Here is an 18,682-nt window from a genome sequence, read left to right as displayed (position 1 = left end):
GAGAATGAATATGTTAACTCAAGAAACTTAGCTCTGGGAAATAAAGAGAGAATTAACTAGAGGGAGAAGCTTGAGCGTGTTTACAGGCTGAGCGTGAACAGGCAACAGGAGAAAGAGATGGCAACGATACCGGAGAACAAGGGTCTAGTTGGCAGAGTAAGGCTTCTGAGAAGGCAGCATGAGACAGAACAACGGTAGAAAGTAGTCTGCTTTGGACACGAAGAACACCTCCTCCACTGAGAATGCAGAGAAAATGCAAGGGAGAGGCAAGAGCCCAGGGAGAAGGGCCTTGATTCTCTCTTGGAAGAAGTAGCAAGGTCATCTTTCAGGAGCTGGAGATTAAAGGAGAGTGGTAAAGGTGTGAAGTGTCTATTGTTGAGAAAAAGAAAAGGAGCTGACTACGCATCTGTAGAAAGAGGTCTCGGCAGTGCCGAGGGCCTAGCTGAGCACAGAGGCACGCACACAAGAGTTAATGACTTCCTTTAGCAAGTCTCAGTAACACCTAGTTGAGAGAGGGATCAGGAAGACGGTTAGACTGAGCCAGACAGAGGTTTTGCCAGGTGTGTACTTCAGAATGACAGGGCTGATGGTCTTGGTAAGAAATCTGTTACCTGAAGGTTCATGTGATTTCCTCTTACATCTCTTGGACTGAATATAACTTTGTGGCTGAAAGCTATGCTTCCTGTGAGGTAAGGCCATCAGTCTGCCTTAACAGTTCCTGCTGTGTGTCAGTCTTTCTGGTCTTAAAGACCAAGGGCCTATTACTAGAACAAGACCTGATCTTCCACGTCACTGGCAACATTCTCATTCTTCTAGTAAGCTTGTATGGAAGAGAGGGCTAAGACCTCCAGGGCTGGGGATTTGGCTACGTGGTGGTTTAGTCCTGAGTCCAGAATCCTCTCCATTACATCCTAAGTCCCTGTCTAGGGGCTGATACCTGCTCTTAACCAGTGTTTTGACATCTAGCCTCCAGGTGCAAAGGCATCCAATACACATCATCATCCATTCCTTGCAAATGATGGCCTAAGTCCACTACAGAGAGAAAAAAAGAAGTAGCATTTTTATGGAGAGTAGCCTTTTTGGTTTTGACAACGAATGTCACCACAATATAAAAATATATTTAGCTGCAGTTTTTTTGGACTAGTTCAAAAAGTTGAAGTTATTCAAAAGGTGATTATGCAGCCTACTGTTTTTCCTTGTTTAACCACAACTAAAGCTCCCCATGAATAAATACCAACCTGCTAAGATAGCTTTGTGAGCCTGGAATTCCTGGCCAGCAACACACAAACAACAGTCTGTGAACCGGGAATTCTCCCACAGTCCTCCTAACTCATCCGCCAACCGGCACTCAGGAACCTTCACCATATTCATGGTGTTCTGGCCAGAAATGTTGACAGAATCTTGCACCACACTCACCTGTGAAAGATAAGAAAACACAGTCCAAAGCTTTTGTTACCAGGAATTTTCTTCCCAGCAGGAGGAGAGATGACTTTTACCTTGTTGTTATGGTACATTTAGAAACTGACGTTAGGCATATTCTCTTGAAACCACCTTCACAAATGAAGTCTTTAACCTCTGGATCAAGTAATTTCCAAACTATCATGATCATACTTATTCTACACCATCTCAGGACAATAAGGAGAGAGCCCCACAGATCTCCTTCTCTTCCAAACTTCTAACAAGCTCCTCCTTCCCTGCCCTGAAGACCTGGGCAAAACCCCCAGAGGGAAAAAACTGACAAAAACAAATGTTAAACCTCAAGTATTTACCTTATTCTGCCTTAAGCAAAAGGTTAAATATAAAGAACTCTATAGAAACTACCATTTAAACTAAACTCTCCAGAGAAAAGACTCTAGTAAGCCTAAAAGCACTTCACTTTTTTCAGTTGGGTCTGGAACATAAAAATAAAATGCAGCTTCCATAGGGCATTTCCTCACAAATGTTAGTTTAATGAACAGGACTGGGCCTGCAAGATCTTGCGTAGTGATAACTGGGTGGGTATCCCACACCATTTATACCCTCACTCGGTCATTGGTGACAACGACATACAAGATGACTGGCTCCAGCTGGGCATGCACTTACAGCCGTGGAACAGAATGACGACAACGGGTTTATAGAGGAATCCAACTTGCCGCTTGGCTTCAGCAGCAGCATGGTTTAACCAGTTGAATTAACTGTTCAGTCTAGAGAAAAACCCTGGTAACTTCTAGATGGATCAATGAAGCTCACGTAAGTTTGTCAGGATACAAAATACAAGGATTTATAAACCATATAACATCATAAAATAAATGTAAATGACCAAACTGAAGATGAGACGGAACAGATCAGTCTTCCGCCTGACAACCCTGGCTATGCGTCCTCTCCTGTATCACATTAGGTTAGAAATGTTCAAATGAAAGCAGAATTCACAAACCCTGAGAATCAGCTCCCCACTCTTGCTATTCCTATGAGTTAGATGAGAAAGACAGCTGAGGAGCATCCTAAATGACCCAAATTTCTTTTAACCTTCAAGAGGCAAGTCATCCCTTCCTTAAATGCAGTCATAAACCCAGAGGCAAAGTTAATGCCCCATCCAAGTGACCTGTAGTCCCTTCTGCGTAGGAGTGAGATATTTACTATCAGGTCATGAAGTTTATTCATTTGTTTAAAGCTGGCTGTTACGGTCTTGAGCAATGAAGCAACCAAGCTAATGAACTATGAATGTGCTTAGCAGCAGTAGCACATTTATCAGAGCCAGAGTATAACATTATTTTAATAGCCCAGGACCCAACACAAACCACCCCACAGAGATCGTCCCATGTAAGATCTCTAATTTGGTTCAGCAACTTTCTCATATTAACACCCTTACTTCTTTGATATAATATTAACACCGAAAGTAGAAGTAGCCTACTTCCAGTTTTAGCTTCAAAATACTGCTGATTTAAAAACAAACAAACAAAGCACCAAGGAAAAGACCAATTAAATCCAACTTCCTCATAGGGAAAGGCAGGAATCGCTTGGGATGGCCAATGAAGGGAATGGAGAACGCTTTTGGCACTGGGTTCCTAAGCTTGAATTAAACCAGGCTGACAGGAGCCCAAAGTCATTAACACTTGATGGCAATCTACTAGACTGGGTAAAATGAACTGGCAAGAGCCAAGCTGATTTGCAAACTGTGGTGACCAGTGGACTCTGTGCTGGTTGCACGTGCACTTGGTAATGAGTGCGGCCCAAAGACTGTGACTCCTCTCACTGGGGCAATTCCTCTCTTCAGACACAGACAGGAACACAGCAGGAAGGAGAATGTACCTTTACTGTCTGAGCCAGACTTGTTCTGCAGATATATGGATGCCTGGAGTCTCCAGAGCTCTGAATGTCTGGCACCTCTTACCAACATTAAATACGCTTAATTAAAAATAAATTTTAAATGGCATACACAAATGAGTCTTCAGAGCCCAAAATTTAACTTAGAAAGGGATTGTTTTCCTCTGCAAATGATGATGCTAAAATGATACCATTTTGAGAAAAACTAAAGATTTTTTTTTAATGCCTATAAAGTTGACTACGGAGACTCATTCAAAATTGCAGCTGTGAAGATGACGTGACTGTGACATTTATGTCTTAGAAATGACTGCATGAAAATATCTCAGGAAGGCTCTATAACCCTCTAAATTTCAAGTTGTAAAAGGGCCTCACTTTTAAAGTCAATTCCTTTTCTTAAAAAAAGAAAATTTCATAAAAGACATAAAATTTCATAAAAGATTGTGCCATTTCTTGTTTACTTTGTCTAAACATAGAATGTCAAGGTAAAACCACTAGAAATATATTTTTAATTTCTGTATAGTTAAAACAATCAAGAAAAAATAAACAGACAGCATATAGATTGTTTATAGCAGCAGCACTATTTCTAATCAAAAGACTAGCAACAAACTAAATGTCCATCAGGGGACTTCCCTGGCGGTCCGGTGGTTAAGAATCCGCCTTCCAATGCAAGGGACGTGGGTTCGATCCCTGGTCAGGCAGCTAAGATCCTGCATGCCACAGGGCGACTAAGCCCACGCGCCGCAACTACTGATCCTGCACACTCTGGAGCCCACACGCTAAACTAGAGAGCCTATGTGCTGCAACTACTGAGCCCGTGCGCCACAACTAGAGAAGCCCACGCACCACAACTAGAGAAGCCCATGCACCGCAACTAAGACCCAAAGCAGCCAACTAAATATTAAAAATAAATAAATAAATGTCCATCAGCAAGAGAATGAATAAACAATCAACTGTCATGTGAATACACAACAAACTACTGTACAGCACTAAAAATCAAGAATTATAGTTACATTCACAATATAAATAAATTTTAGAAACATAATATGAAAACAGCAAGTCCTAGATGACTACATACATCCTGACACTATTTTCATAAAGCTCAAAAACAAGCGAACCTAAACAATATATTGTTCAGGCATGCAAATAATGAACAAGGGAATGATAAACAATTCAAAAGCGCTATTTATTATCATCATCTGAGTAGGGAGACAACAGGTCTAAGGGACAGGGGAGAAGCATATATAGTTCTCAGTTATTGGTGATGTTGCTGGGTTGGGTGGTAGGTTTACTACATTATCATGTTTTATAACCTATAATGATAATACATATTTAATCACCAGTTTTGTAGGTCAAGATCAAATATTATTAGCATTTTCATAAGTTCAACTAATATATCCAAATAATATATTTAAAAATGATAAAAAGAAAAATTAAAAAAAAAAAATTAGTAGAACCACATATTTAAAATTTGGCAAAAATACATATTCCCAGGCTTTGAATGGATATTCTGTGTTTGATACGGAAAGAGATGTTTTAAGAGTTAACTAGGGGCTTCCCTGGTGGCGCAGTGGTTGAAAGTCCGCCTGCCGATGCAGGGAACACGGGTTCGTGCCCCGGTCCGGGAGGATCCCACATGCCGCGGAGCGGCTAGGCCCGTGAGCCATGGCTGCTGAGCCTGTGCATCCGGAGCCTGTGCTCCACAACGGGAGAGGCCACAACAGTGAGAGGCCCGTGTACCGCAAAAAAAAAAAAAAAGAAGAGTTAACTAGTACTGAGATATTTCATATTTGGTATTTCATATTTCATATGGTATTTAATATTTCAACTTTAATTGCAACATTACAAAGAGGCACTGGAATCTTCTACCTGTCAGAGGCATATACACTGACGGTGGAATACATGTATATTTATTGCTAACAGCTACTTGTTTTCAATATAAATAAGTGGAAAGAAGATCAATAGAAGCTGAAACATTTCAAGTAGATTTTCTGTGGTCCAAATTGTTACAGAGAAAATTAAAAGTGTAAATAAAGCTTTCACGATTCTCTCTTTCATTACCAAAAGAAAACTTGGTAGAGCCCATGTTTCCTTGGGTAAATGGCATTCAGTTTCACTTAGTGTAGCACAGCAGACTAGAGATGGAAAATGGAGAGCTGACATAGCCCTGACACTAATTTGCTGCACAATGTTAGTAAACTTACCTGACCTCCTTAGGCACTGCTTCTCTCCCCAGTAACATGAAATGAAGAGAAAAGAACGAACCTAGCTCAAAGGATTGTGATAAGAGACAATTCAGGGAATGCGTTAACTAAGCAACATCAACTTGGAAGAACTGCCATACTTCCTAATAGTCAGACAGAAAGATCACCGAGAATCAAAAGTGAACCCAGTGCAGCACATTACAAACAAGACTACTCAGTCGGCATTTTTCAGAGTTTCATTAATGGTTTTACCACTGAAATACAACCCAAACACACAAATGTGTGATTCTCAGTCTTTCACCTTCGGATTCCCTCTTGTGGCCTCTGGGAACAGACCAAAAATATCCACAAAACAACTGTACTTATTACTTACATCAGGACAAGACAGAAGTGCCTGGGCCAAAGACCGAGTAAGGAATGGAACAGTGGAGTACTCATAACCTAAATTTGTATGTGGACATCAACTTCATAAAGGCCTCTAAATTATAACAAAATACTAACTAAACCAATAATAAATAAATATGAACAAAATAAATTTGTTTATAAATATTCTATTGATAGAGGTAGCACAGGTCAGAAGGATAGAATTTGCACCAAAGGACGATCCAACTCTGAAATGCACTAAGAACTTAGATGAGCTGCAGACATTTTTAAAACCCACACATTCAAAACACACCCCCCACGCAACTGTCTTGCAATGCTGAATGCTACTAAGTCCACAGAGAGCCTTGGAACAGAAACGAGTCTCACTAGGCACAAGCCCAAGAACAAGAAGCAACACTCAGCACCTGTGGCCAACAGAGAAGTGTGAGAGGAACAGATGGCACACCTGGTCCGATGGTAAGAAACCGATGGCATCAGCAGAACCCAACAGACGTTTCCCTGTTCAACATCTCCTCATTTCCAAAGTGTCATCTCACTTCCCTTCTAAGTCAGTAAGGCATTTCTAAACTTAACCACAGGATTTCTCCTAAGAGAATTTCATATGGGGAAGCAAAGAGAGAGTGCACCTCGGACTTAACTACAGGATGAGAGATTGCCAAGTGAGGGCAGGCCAACTGGTTTCCGAATCAAGAATGTCAATACAAGGGCTGGAGCAGATGGAATGGAGCTGGTGATGGTATAGAGGGGAAGCACGTAAGAAAAGGCTGGACCCACTGGGGACTTGAAAATGCTACAGTAAAGGTTTTGGTGTTGCCTAAAGCACCAGATGCATTATTTAGAGGCGATTTCTCTTCCTTCAGAGAGCAGTTCAAAAATTGGCTTTCATTTCCAACAGAAATTAGAGTTTTCCACTCTTTTAATTTTTTTCTGAAATATAGGATCTCTAAGGTGGGTGAATATTAAATTGATGGTTTGTTTATGTAACATCCAACATCACATAAAACCACCTAATTGTTCTCATTTCTCCACTTGGGCAACTGAGTATGATCTATAACTACTTGGATTTATGTAGAATTCAAATTCCAAGTCCATCAGACAAAAAACAACTGCAAAATTTTATGTATTTTTACAGACGCCATCACTCTAGTATTTCCTTCTTTTACTTAGCAATTAAAAAGGAGAAAAGGTAGTTATTATGCAAACTATACTTTATGTATTCAGTGTGATATTTTAATAAACTATAGCTCCCAAATTTCCTAATCATCAGCAACTATTCCGTGGAAATATTCAATGAGCAGTGACTTGGAAAAGAAGCTGGCTACTGCTGGCCAGGCCTCGTCTACAAAGGGGCAAGGTTCCTAAGAGACACGTTTCCTACTGTGCAGGCGGTGATATGCCTATTATTTGACAGAGCACACTGCTAGTTGGGGAACTTGCCTGCACCTTCCCCATGAAGGCACAGTGGTCATTTTCATAAAGTGGTGTTGCTCAGGAAGCAGCTCCTTGACCATACGATGTACAGGGAATGCCAACATCCCAGCTGACTGGAGGTTTTAATCATTTCTTACACTGTGAGCTTATGAGTATTTATATATGGATTAACAGCATGAAATGACCAATTTGTATATACTCATTAAAGAAACCATTTTTCAACTCACTCTCAGTTTGGGAATTTTACTTCAAGGCTTCTCCTATAAACCTGAAAAAGCCTCTTTAGGTCGTTGGGGAGAGAAGGACTCTCCTAACTGACTACAGATAACTCTCTTAGCTAACTATGAGTTAGAGAGCTTTAACCTTTTTAACCTTCACTCTAGAAAAAATGGTTCTCACCTTCCTATTTCACAATCACCAGCAAGACAAACTGGAGACACTCAACAACCGGTAAGAGTCATTTAGTTCGAAAAGCAGAAAAGGAAAGTGCTCTATCAAACACACGTGGACTTCATACTCAAGGAGGAGCCAGAAAGCTCAAGGAACAAATACGTTTACATATCTAGTTGCTGGTCATTCTCCTCAGCTTAAAGTTAACAGTCCTTCCAAATGCTTTCTGAAAAAATCCACAAGGAAAAAGCCAGAATTCTGACGCAAGCAGCTAAAAAATCACACATACCAAGATAGTGCACAACCTTTGTTTTTAAGAAAGTAACAGGTGGAAAGCTGAGATGCCCAACAACCTTGAAATCACGGCACAGCTTTTCAGTCAGTCACACAAATCGCATTTGTGCAGCACCACTCCACATGGGGATTTTTCTCACTCACCATCCTTGATCCAATACAATTATGTCTACTGATACCCATCAGGTCTGCGAATTGCTACTCTCACAGCGGGGTAAAAGGACTCACCTCACAGAAGAGGGTAAGCTTGTCGTCAGGGAGAAGCCCATTGGCCTCATCCAAGAGAAAATCTCTACGGATGAATTTTTTGAATCCCCAGTCTTTGCCTTGCACAAACCTATATGCCCGTTGACTCTCTGGAGTGAAAAAAAAAAAAAAGTTATATTTAGGATTACTCAAAAAACCGTATCAAACCCACAATTTGTCAATGTATAAAGTTGCCATATGTGAAAATAAAGAGTCGAACAAAGGTAACATTTACCCATAGCTTTGGTTTCTTCTCCCTTGGCATTCAGGATGGAGAATTTGAATTTTGCTCGAACTTCACTCTTTGGACAGCTGACCAGTAACAGGTAAAGTGACAGGTAATCTTTGCTCTCTTCATCTAGCCCTTTTGGGTTTACCCGCAAACACCTACCCAAAACAGAAAAAAAAAATGTCGAAAGCATCTATGTTTGTAGGCTCATGAAAGGACAGGAGGGAACTAGAACATTCAAATCGAGGGGGAGATGTTAAAAAAACAAAACAGACAAACAAAAAAAACCCCAGGCCCCATAGAGGAGATTCTGATTCAGCGAATGACTACTTGGAAATCACTTTTCTAGAGCAACCTGAGGCACCTTTTAAAAAGTAAACAATAAAGGGGCATCCTAGGATCTGACAACACATCCCCTGCATCTCTTCCTCTTTCCTCATAATCTCCCAAATCAGTCTTTATTCCCCTAAAATATTTTAAAATTCAGCCTAGGCTCAATCTATTCTAATCCTCAATCTCAGGAAAAGCAGCCCCTCATTTTGCTGGGATTGCAGTGAAACCAGGAAAAAAAAGTCAGTGAGCCTTTCAATATCACCTTGGGAGAGAAAAAGAATTCTAGAGGAGTATGTTAGTAGTAAATAATCTTTTATAGATATTTTATCAATCTGGCAATAATATTCTAAGATTAAAATAAAGGAGGCAGCATGCAGGAAGCACAGACAAAAGTAAACTCCCATTACACAGGGTAGAGTTCTAAGCCAGACTTCTAAACAGAGTTAGAGATGCCAATATGTTACCAATGGATCAAAACAAAATTCAGACAGAATAGGTTCAACTCAGTTAAGTTGTAAATGTCATTAGCTGAACTGCATGTGGTTCAAACACGGCTTCTACCACATATAATACACAGGCCATATGTATCCTTAGGCCTTGCCAGTGTTATAGCACCTCTCTCAAACAGGTGGCCCAATTCAGTGCTTCTCCAGGAAGTGCATATGCCACATAGATCACTACACAATTGTGCTAAAGATGTGGATTTAAATACAATGCCTAAGAATAAGCCTTCTCTCAGCACCTAGTAGTACACTGCTTATGTACATGGCCAAAAAGGACTAAACGAAAGGAGAGTTGTTTAAACTTTTCAGTGGGATATCAGAGGTCAAAAATGGTGGTTCACAGATATGTGTTCTGGTCTTTGTAGAGAGCATATGGTTGTATCCATAACTGCCTGCCCCTCCTAAAGAAAACACATGGTTTGGATAGGACTGACCCCCACTTCCAGATCCTATTCCCCTTGCCACAGGGATCAACTGAGGGAACCTAGATCTAAACCAATCAGTGCATTCTTGGCCACACAGTTCAGAGCAAGTTCAAAGCACTTGTGGCATGGTAGCGGGTGATGCTCATTGCTACCGCCAGTCACCCTTCAACCACAAGGGAAGCTAAGCTTGAAATGTCAAACAGTGTGGAGAGCAGGGCAGAGCAGAGAGCGATGGGGTCCTTAATCTAACCATTGGGCTGGCTGCTGGATCAAACTACCTTCAAAGACATCCTACACCATGGGCATTCCAGGTACATAAGTAAATAAATCTCCTTTATTGTTTAAAAACAGGCAATCTAAAAGTCAAGAGATATTACATTAAAATCTAGATCTCCTGCTTTTCTTGAAAAATCAGAAAATAGGGCTGGTCAGCCCTTATTCACACATGCCTCTAGTCAGCTGGAGCTGAGTAGCCACCACTTCTTTTAGAAGGACATTCACTAGTTTGCCAAGTGGTCAACACTCACACCACGTATGGACGTTATTTACAACACTGGCTCTCTTTACACATGTACATTACCCGACAGCCATTTGAGTTTGCTGATCCCCTGATATACTCATCGAATTAATTCAACAAATATACAGTGAGCATCTGTTATGTATCAGACACCAGGGAATACATTAAGAACAAAACAAAGTCCCTGCCATCAAGGATCTTCCACTCTAGTCAGTATCCTGTGAAGTCAAGCAAACAGGCAACTTATGGAAAAATTTTTATAGCTAAATGTAGTCTTCCTCACCATTTCAGTTTATCATTGGCTCCTGATGAAAAGGTTGAACTTTTAATGACTTCACCCATTTCCTCCCGGCAAAAGCTAAAGTTATTGATGGTCCACATGTAGGAGAATTTCACTACTTTGATCTGTTGATAGAAAACCAGGAAGCAATTAAATAGGAAGTGGGCAACCTGAAAAACAGGCTGGAGATCAGATAATTTTCCCCCTCCCTCCCTCTGCATAATCCCACAGGAAGACAGCACTGTTTGGCCAGCCATGGAGGCTCAGCCTTTTCTGTCTCTCATCTACATTTTAAGAAATCTCACGGTGACCAACTGCTTTCATAACGTTTCTCAGCTTCTGAGAAACACTAGACGGAAAGTGAGAAAAACATGGACAAGGTTGGGAAGGCAGGTGATTAAGCCACACCTAAAATGAGCCTCTGCTCAGAGCAGCTGCTGGGTGACTTAGATGTTGACACCACTGCCTGGGGTTGCAACCTCAAACCTGGTTTCCCCCTGAACTGCCCAACAGAGGAATACACTTCCATCAAGGTGGATGTAGGCAGCAGATCCAGTTTCAAAGATTCCCCTTTCAAGCTCCCGTGAATGCCTAGGGCATTCAGATTCCCCATGGAAAACCAAGCTGACAAGTACTTTATCTAACTATTTCGCAGGTATGACCCAGAGAAAGCAGGAAAGCCAACGTAGAAAAGAAATCTGATTCCTTTCGTCCCCCAAAATCCTCCCAAGAAGCACCTACCTGTGTGTAACACCAGCTCTCAGCTACTGGGCCACTCGACATTTCTGCCGGAGGTGGAGGACTTGGAACCCTTGACATCGCCAGTTTGAAGGTTAAACAAGATTTCCAAAGTCAGGGGACAAAGACTTCTGTTCCTCTTCACCCTGGATGATGCAAGAAGCAAGAGAATTTTATTAGATTAATGGTATACTATCCTACTATTTCCATTTGACCTTCCAGAGACTGGAAACTTTGTCTCCTGCCTGGAATTCTCTACCCTTATCATTCAAATGGCTTCTTAGCATTCAATGTTAACCTCAGAGAAGATCACCTAACCTAAAGCAGTCTCATCACAATGATATCACCCTATTTTAGTCTTCTGCACAATACTATTTAATATTATCTTACCAAATGAGTTTACTCAACGGGTACTTAAAGTACATCCATGAAAAGGCTACCTAAAGAGGAGACAGCATGGTGAACACCACATACAGCTTTACCACTGTACGTGGGCTCCTTCCCTTGAGGGTACAAATACTTCACTCCTAAAGGAAAATTACTTTGTTACCTTTCCAAATACTGTCTCATCTTCTCCTACACTTCAGTGCAAACTTATTATTAAGAATAAATAGTCTTCTGGGCTTCCCTTGTGGCGCGGTGGTTAAGAATCCACCTGCCAATGCAGGGCACACGGGTTCAAGCCCTGGTCCGGGAAGATCCCACATGCCTCAGAGCAACTAAGCCCATGCACCACAACTACTGAGCCTGCGCTCTAGAGCTCGCAAGCCACAACTACTGAAGCCCGCACGCCACAACTACTGAAGCCCACGCACCTAGAGCCCGTGCTCTGCAACAAGAGAAGCCACCACAGTGAGAAGCCCACGTGCAGCAACGAAGAGTAGCCCCCGCTCACCACAACTAGAGAGAGCCCATGTGCAGCAACGAAGACCCAAAACGGCCAAAAATAAATTTTTAAAAAATGAATAGTCTTCTATTTATCAACCCATTGCTAGCTGCTCTCTGTAAGGGCAACATTTATCCCTTTCTTAGATGTTTTCCTTTCTCTGTATCATTAGAGATCTCTCTCCACTTACACTTCACTGGTATCTGATTTTCCAGATTCTTCTTGCTTTCTCTGTTCCTCTGTTCCACAGTATGGAGCTATAGGAACTCTCATACACTGCTGGTGAGACTGTAAAGTATTAAGTATATTTGGGGTAGGAATTTGCCATATCTAGTAATGTTTAGCCTACTTATACATTAAGACTTAGTAGTTCTACTTTTAACTATATATGTGCTAAAGTAGTGGTTCTCAAACTTCAGGTGCATCAGGATCACTTGCTAAACAGATTGCTGGGCCCTGCCCCCCAGAGTTTTTGATTCAGAGGTTGGGCCCAAGAATTTCCATTTCTAACAAGTTCCCAGGTGACCCTGATATGCCCTGGAATACTTTGAGAACCACCGTCCTAGAAAAACTGCACACGGGCACAAGAAGACATGGACAAGGTCGTTCAATGTGGCAGTTTGTCTGTAGACAAACAAACTAAAAATCCATTAGGTGGGAAACAGATAACTAAATTGGGTTATTTCCATACAATGAAAAACTACTTCAGGATTTAAAAGTAATGAACTACATCTACAGCACCATGGAGATGAGTGAGATCTAACATGACACTAATGAAAAAAAGCAAGTTTTGGAATGTCATGTGCAGTACACTATTTATGCAAATTTAAGATTTACATATTATTTACAGATATATGCATACAGTAGAAGTGAAGAAAATCATTGACAAGCTATGCATCAGATTCCTGATGGGAGAGCAAGGATGAAGAATGAAGCTGGGAAAAGAATGTAAGACATTTCAAGTTGATCTCTCATGTTTGTTTAAAAATTAGGATGACCTGAGGCAAATATGACAAATGTCTTTTAGTCTGGGATGAGAGCTATTTTAGTATATACTACCCTTTGTACTGTTCTGCTTTATCTTTAAAATATATTTTATTGGGACTTCCCTGGTGGTCCAGTGGTTAAGATTTCACCTTCCAATGCAGAGGGTGTGGGTTTGACCTCTGGTCAGGGAGCTAAGATACCAACCACATGTCTCTCGGCCAAAAAATCAAAACATAAAACAGAAACAATACTGTAACAAATTCAATAAAGACTTTTAAAATGATCCATATCAAAAAAAAAAACTTAAATACAATAAAATATATTTTATTAATTGTGGGAATAGTGTAAGGATGTACTTACTCCATCATATCATACATTGTCTGGTTTACAATATACAAGGGAGAAATTTCGTTCCTGAACACCTGGTCTGTTTTCAGCTATGGACAGACAATATGAATCTATATCTGATAATGCTGCTCTCTTTGCTTGGCTACTAGGAAGCCCTGAGACAAATCTGACCCATCTCTTGAAACTACAGGCTCATATGCTCATTCTACATGCTATACTCTATATAGGCTCATATGATCCCTCTACTATAGCTTTATTATTATTTTATTTTATTCTTTTTTGGCTGCATTGGGTCTCTGTTGCTGTGTGCGGGCTTTCTCCAGTTGTGGCGAGCGGGGGCTACTCTTCGCTGCTGCACACGGGCTTCTCACTGCGGTGGCTTCTCTTGTTGCAGAGCACGGGCTCTAGTTGGGTGGGCTTCAGTAGTTGCGGCATGCAGGCTTCAGTAGCTGTGGCTTGCGGGCTCTAGAGCACAGGCTCAGCAGTTGTGGCACATGGGCTAAGTTGCTCTGAGGCATGTGGGATCTTCCCGGACCAGGGATCGAACCCGTGTCCCCTGCATTGGCAGGCAGATTCTTAACCACTGCACCAGGGAAGTCCAAATAGCTTTATTATTTTCTTAACATTGTTATTCACTTTGCTATAATTCCCTGAACTGATTTATTTTACTGTTTGATATATTAAGTATTTCTGGAAACTGCCTCAAATCCTTCGTAGAAAGAGGTATAAATGAGTATCAAAAAAAAAAAAATCACTCAACTCACATTCACTGGCCACTTAATAAACATGGAGGAGGAGTAATAAGATATAGTTGCACCCTCACAGAGTAATACCATCAGTATTACCAGAGTCCCCATTGGTTTTAACACTACCCTACATGTGTTTATAGTTAAAACATCCCATGTAATCACACATGAAATTAAGTCTTATATACATGATGTGCTATTTCACTTAAACTAAGCACTGCAATGGAATTTGGGCCTCCCTGGTTTGTGCAATTCAGGATTCATGATAATATCAAGAAAAGAGACCTGTGATCAAGGTAGACTTGCATTTGATGGAAAACATATTCTCACAAAACTGTTTACTTATCTAGTAGTGAGTAAATGCACCTTAGGCAGTTTTACAAATCCCAGTTACCATTACTGCCAGTAGGAGCCAGAATGAATTTTCAAAATTCCCAATTAAAACTATCTTTTGAGCGGGTTGGAATGAAGATGTGAATTTTACATGTTAGTTAAGAGCATAAAACTTGGCTCTGTAGGTGTGAGGTGCAGGCTCAGCTCTATATTGATAGATCATAAAATACTAATTTGAGTTTATTTTTGAAGTTTAAAAAAATACTTCAAATTTATCTAACAATTAACAAGTTAAGAATTCTCTAAGCCTAAGAAAAAGACAAGTTTAAAAACCAGTTTATTTTAATGGCTTAACTGTTGCTACTGAACCATGGTTCACTATCACAACCAGGAAAAAAATACCACCTTGGTCTTGGCCATTTTTACCTATCTTTTTTGCTTCTCATTTATTCTGTAGAGAAGTCTTTGGTTTCTTTTAAAATATCACCAAGCTTTCTTCCAATTTTTAAAAGTGTCCAACCCAGCAGTCAGTAGAACTGGAGAATCGGCTTTAGACTCTGAGGAGGTCTAACCACACAATCTGCTGGGAGGGAAATCGACTAGGACAGCACAAATCTAATTAATTTCACTCACAGCAGGCACCATGGGCAAAGTGTTCATAAGCAAAGTAGCCTCCCTGTACGTGAACTCTTCAGCACTTCATGCCAACTGCCGCAGATGCCCAGCAGAAAAACAATTTTAGGAAACAGGAGGTCTATTTGAGGGTCATGGTTTGAGAACCTTTGTAGGAGACAACTAGCACCAAAATATACTGTTCCTGGCTTCAAACAAGTTAAAACAAGACTGCCCAAGTTCTCTAATGAGAAATTTATTTTCCCAGGCTTAGCAAACTTCCCAGTATGCTGACAACTCAGAGGCTGAACATATCTGTTATACACCACCATTTATTTTCCTGTTCACTCTATTAAATCCTGACAATTTCATGTTGTTTAATATAATACACAAACATGCACAAACTAGATGGCTGGGAACATGGTTTCTTGCCAAAGAATGGTTTGTTAGGGACTTTTTAAAGCCTGTAACTATTTTTTCTCTTGGTTTAAAGCCTGGTACAGTTTCCAAGTAAGGAAAAATCCCAACGTTGTAACTATTTTAAACTTGAGAGACGTTTGCATTTTCCAAAACAGAAGATGCCAAAAAGACTTGACCAAAAAAACAAAAAACAAAAAACAAAAAAAACCCCCAAAACTATAGAAAGATTTGGGTATATTCATTTTTGAGAAACTTTTGGGACCTCAAAGGAATGTCTGTATTTCTTCTGTTACAGTGTCCTCAATCATATACAGCCCAGGAGGTAATAACTTCTTTCTCATTACCCCAAGGACAGATTATTACAGGTCATACTGACTTCCTCTCTTGCAAGGTTTGAATGACTTCTGAATATTTGTTATGGGTAAACTTTTTGCAGATCAATCTACTCTAACAAAACACTAAATGCACTTTTTTCTTTTTCTTTTCTGTTTATTTTAATTTAGAGACACTTCTTAAAATGAAACCAAGGGCAATCAAGAGAGACTTCAATCAGCAAAGGAAAGACTAGGGTTTATCGTGTCTCATGTCTCATGTCAGGTTCATGTTTCCTAAAATTTACAAGTTAAAGATGACTGCTTTTTTAAAATTGAGATATAACTGACATGTAACATTGTATTTTTTAAAAATTCTTTAACAGAGGGAGTTAGAATTGAGTGAATCTAAAGATCAAGAAGAAAAAAGTCAATAGCCTAACAGAAAAATGCGTAAAGAACAGCCAATGGTTTACAGACGTGTAAGTATCAATGGTTCTTAAATATGTGAAAACATAAATGCAAATTAAACCACACATTAATTCACCCAGTGAATTGGCAAAAATTAAAATGTTTGATAACACTTGCCCAGGATAAGGAGAACATTTCTGATTAGAGTATAAATTGTTATAAACTTCATGAAGGGAAATGCATATCAGAATGAATAAGAAATGCATATACCCTTTGATCCAACAATTCCATGTCTAGAAATTTATCCTACTAATATATTTAATATGATAAATATAAAAGGTTTTTCAATGTGGCACTATGTGTAATCACAAAAACATGGAAATAACCTGAAAATCCATCAATAAGGGATTGATTAAATAAATTATGATACAGACAATGTAATAATAAAGCTATTTAAAAAAGGAATGGGGAAGTTCTTTCTACCTAAAGAGGCAGAAATATTTACGTATGTATGTATGTATGTATGTATGTGTGTGTGTAAGATATCTCTGTCTGTAAAGCTACACAAGACTCTAGAGACACTGGTTACTTCCAAGGAAGGAAACTGGGTACTTGGGTGGGAAGGAGAATTTCCACTGTTCCCATTTGTACTTATTGAATTTTGAACCATGTGAATATATTACCTTTTCAAATAATGAATAAAAATATTTTAAAAGGAATTAGCAGACTTCACAATGAATTCTTCTTGGTTATGAGACGGCTTATAAGTCAGACCCTTATGAGAAACAAGACAGGAATTCTTCAGTGACTTCCACTCCTATCCAAATAAAATCTACCTTTTGTCATGACTGCCAAAGCTTCAGTGTACCTCCCTGACCTCATCTAACACTTACCCTTCTCAATCACCATGCTTTAGTCACTCAGGCCTTTAATTCTACTTGGCAAACACATCAGCCTCTTTCCTCAGCCTGGAAAGCTCTTTCTTCCCTCAGATCTTTTCACAGCTGGCTCCTTCTTGTCATTTAGGTGTCCTATCAAATGTAATATCCTCAGAGAGGTCATCCCTGACCACCAGATCTGAAGCAGTCCCCACTTCTAGCCTCTTTCATCACATTACCCTATTCAAATTTCTTTTTTAATACCAGTATCTGAAATTACCTTGTTTTTATATTTTCACTTGTCTACGGTCTCTCCCACTAGAAGTTAAGCACAATGAGAGAACAGCATCCCCCTGTGCCTAAAATGGTATCATAATAGGCACTCAATAAATATTTGTTCAATGAAATTGCTGTTGACTAACTAGACTACTGTCTTTTGGGATCATATTTTTCCTTAATGAGCTCTAGTTAAAAGATTAAAGTTTGGGAGTTGCTGAATGAGTAACAGCTATAGGAATCCAAGCATACTCTTAAAACAAGAAAATATTTTAAAAAGAAAACTATCAGTTGATCTCCTATTTTGAAGAACTAATTTAATACATTCCCAAACTACATTCTTCTTTGATTAAAAAAAAAAATCCAAGAAAAGTTGGGAGAAAGAGAAGTGTGCAGGGCTAAATGGGAAGTTCTTGAACCCATAAGACAATAGTAATCTAAGCACATCTTCCAGGATAAGTCGATCCTGAAAGAACCATTACAGCAGCTGTCAGAAACAGAGGACCTCTCAGTTATTTCAAGTTAAATTCTATACAGTAAAATTCCAGTATACTGATAAAAATGAGGCAGATTCTTAGCATTTATTTAGATTTGATCTATAATTTTCATATCTGACACAGGGTTTGATTCCCTTAAAACTGACATGTAGAGAAACAATAATTAACATTAAATATATACACGTGTACACATGTGTACAGATATAAAGAGAGACAGGGAGACATACCTTTAAGACATGTATAGACACATTAAGTTTTTTCTATACCAGGCTAAGATGCAGAACTTATTTTCTACCATAGCCAAATATTTAACTAAGAGTTCAACTGTTCTTGCAACTGTTGTGTATAAGGGAAACTTAGAAGAAACTACTGTATACAAGGAAAACTCAGAAACAAGTATAGTATTACATATGCATGTCAGTACCTTTAAGGTTTTCCCAGTTTACAGATCTCTTAGGCAAGCATAGACTCTGAAATGACTGTGAGGATTAGACATGCTTTTGTACATAAAAAGGCTATTTTTCCTTCTTCTCCTCAATCTAAGTGTTACAAGATAAGAGTTTTATAGAAATACCCCAGCTAGTAAAGTCCATCCAAAGTCAAAATGAAGAGGAACAAGAAGATACATGAAAGAATTTCAAGTCGTGGAAAGCAGAGGAGTAAACAACAGACTGCTCCCACTGGCTCCCAAACCTCATCACGT

The 18,682-nt window shown here is 39.6% G+C and overlaps 1 protein-coding gene across 4 annotated transcripts in view; it reads right to left on the bottom strand.

The window, feature by feature from the left end:
* SPOP (speckle type BTB/POZ protein) overlaps positions 1–18,682 on the bottom strand; it is a 67,656-nt gene that overhangs the window by 9,358 nt on the left and 39,616 nt on the right. For all 4 annotated transcript variants that reach the window (XM_027094310.1, XM_027094312.1, XM_027094311.1 and 1 more), the window contains 5 exons: positions 11,278–11,420; positions 10,540–10,661; positions 8,485–8,636; positions 8,232–8,359; positions 1,239–1,416 (listed from right to left, as the gene is read on the bottom strand). In XM_027094310.1, coding sequence (XP_026950111.1) covers positions 1,239–1,416; positions 8,232–8,359; positions 8,485–8,636; positions 10,540–10,661; positions 11,278–11,355 — 658 coding nt within the window. In that variant the 5' untranslated portion in view covers positions 11,356–11,420. The remainder of the gene's footprint in view (positions 1–1,238; positions 1,417–8,231; positions 8,360–8,484; positions 8,637–10,539; positions 10,662–11,277; positions 11,421–18,682) is intronic.

This window comes from Aethalodelphis obliquidens, unplaced genomic scaffold, assembly GCF_003676395.1.
Source record: "Aethalodelphis obliquidens isolate GAN/ISIS:26980383/991018 unplaced genomic scaffold, ASM367639v1 scaffold89, whole genome shotgun sequence".
NCBI lineage: Eukaryota > Metazoa > Chordata > Mammalia > Artiodactyla > Delphinidae > Aethalodelphis > Aethalodelphis obliquidens.
This window is presented reverse-complemented; position numbering and strand designations above follow the sequence as displayed.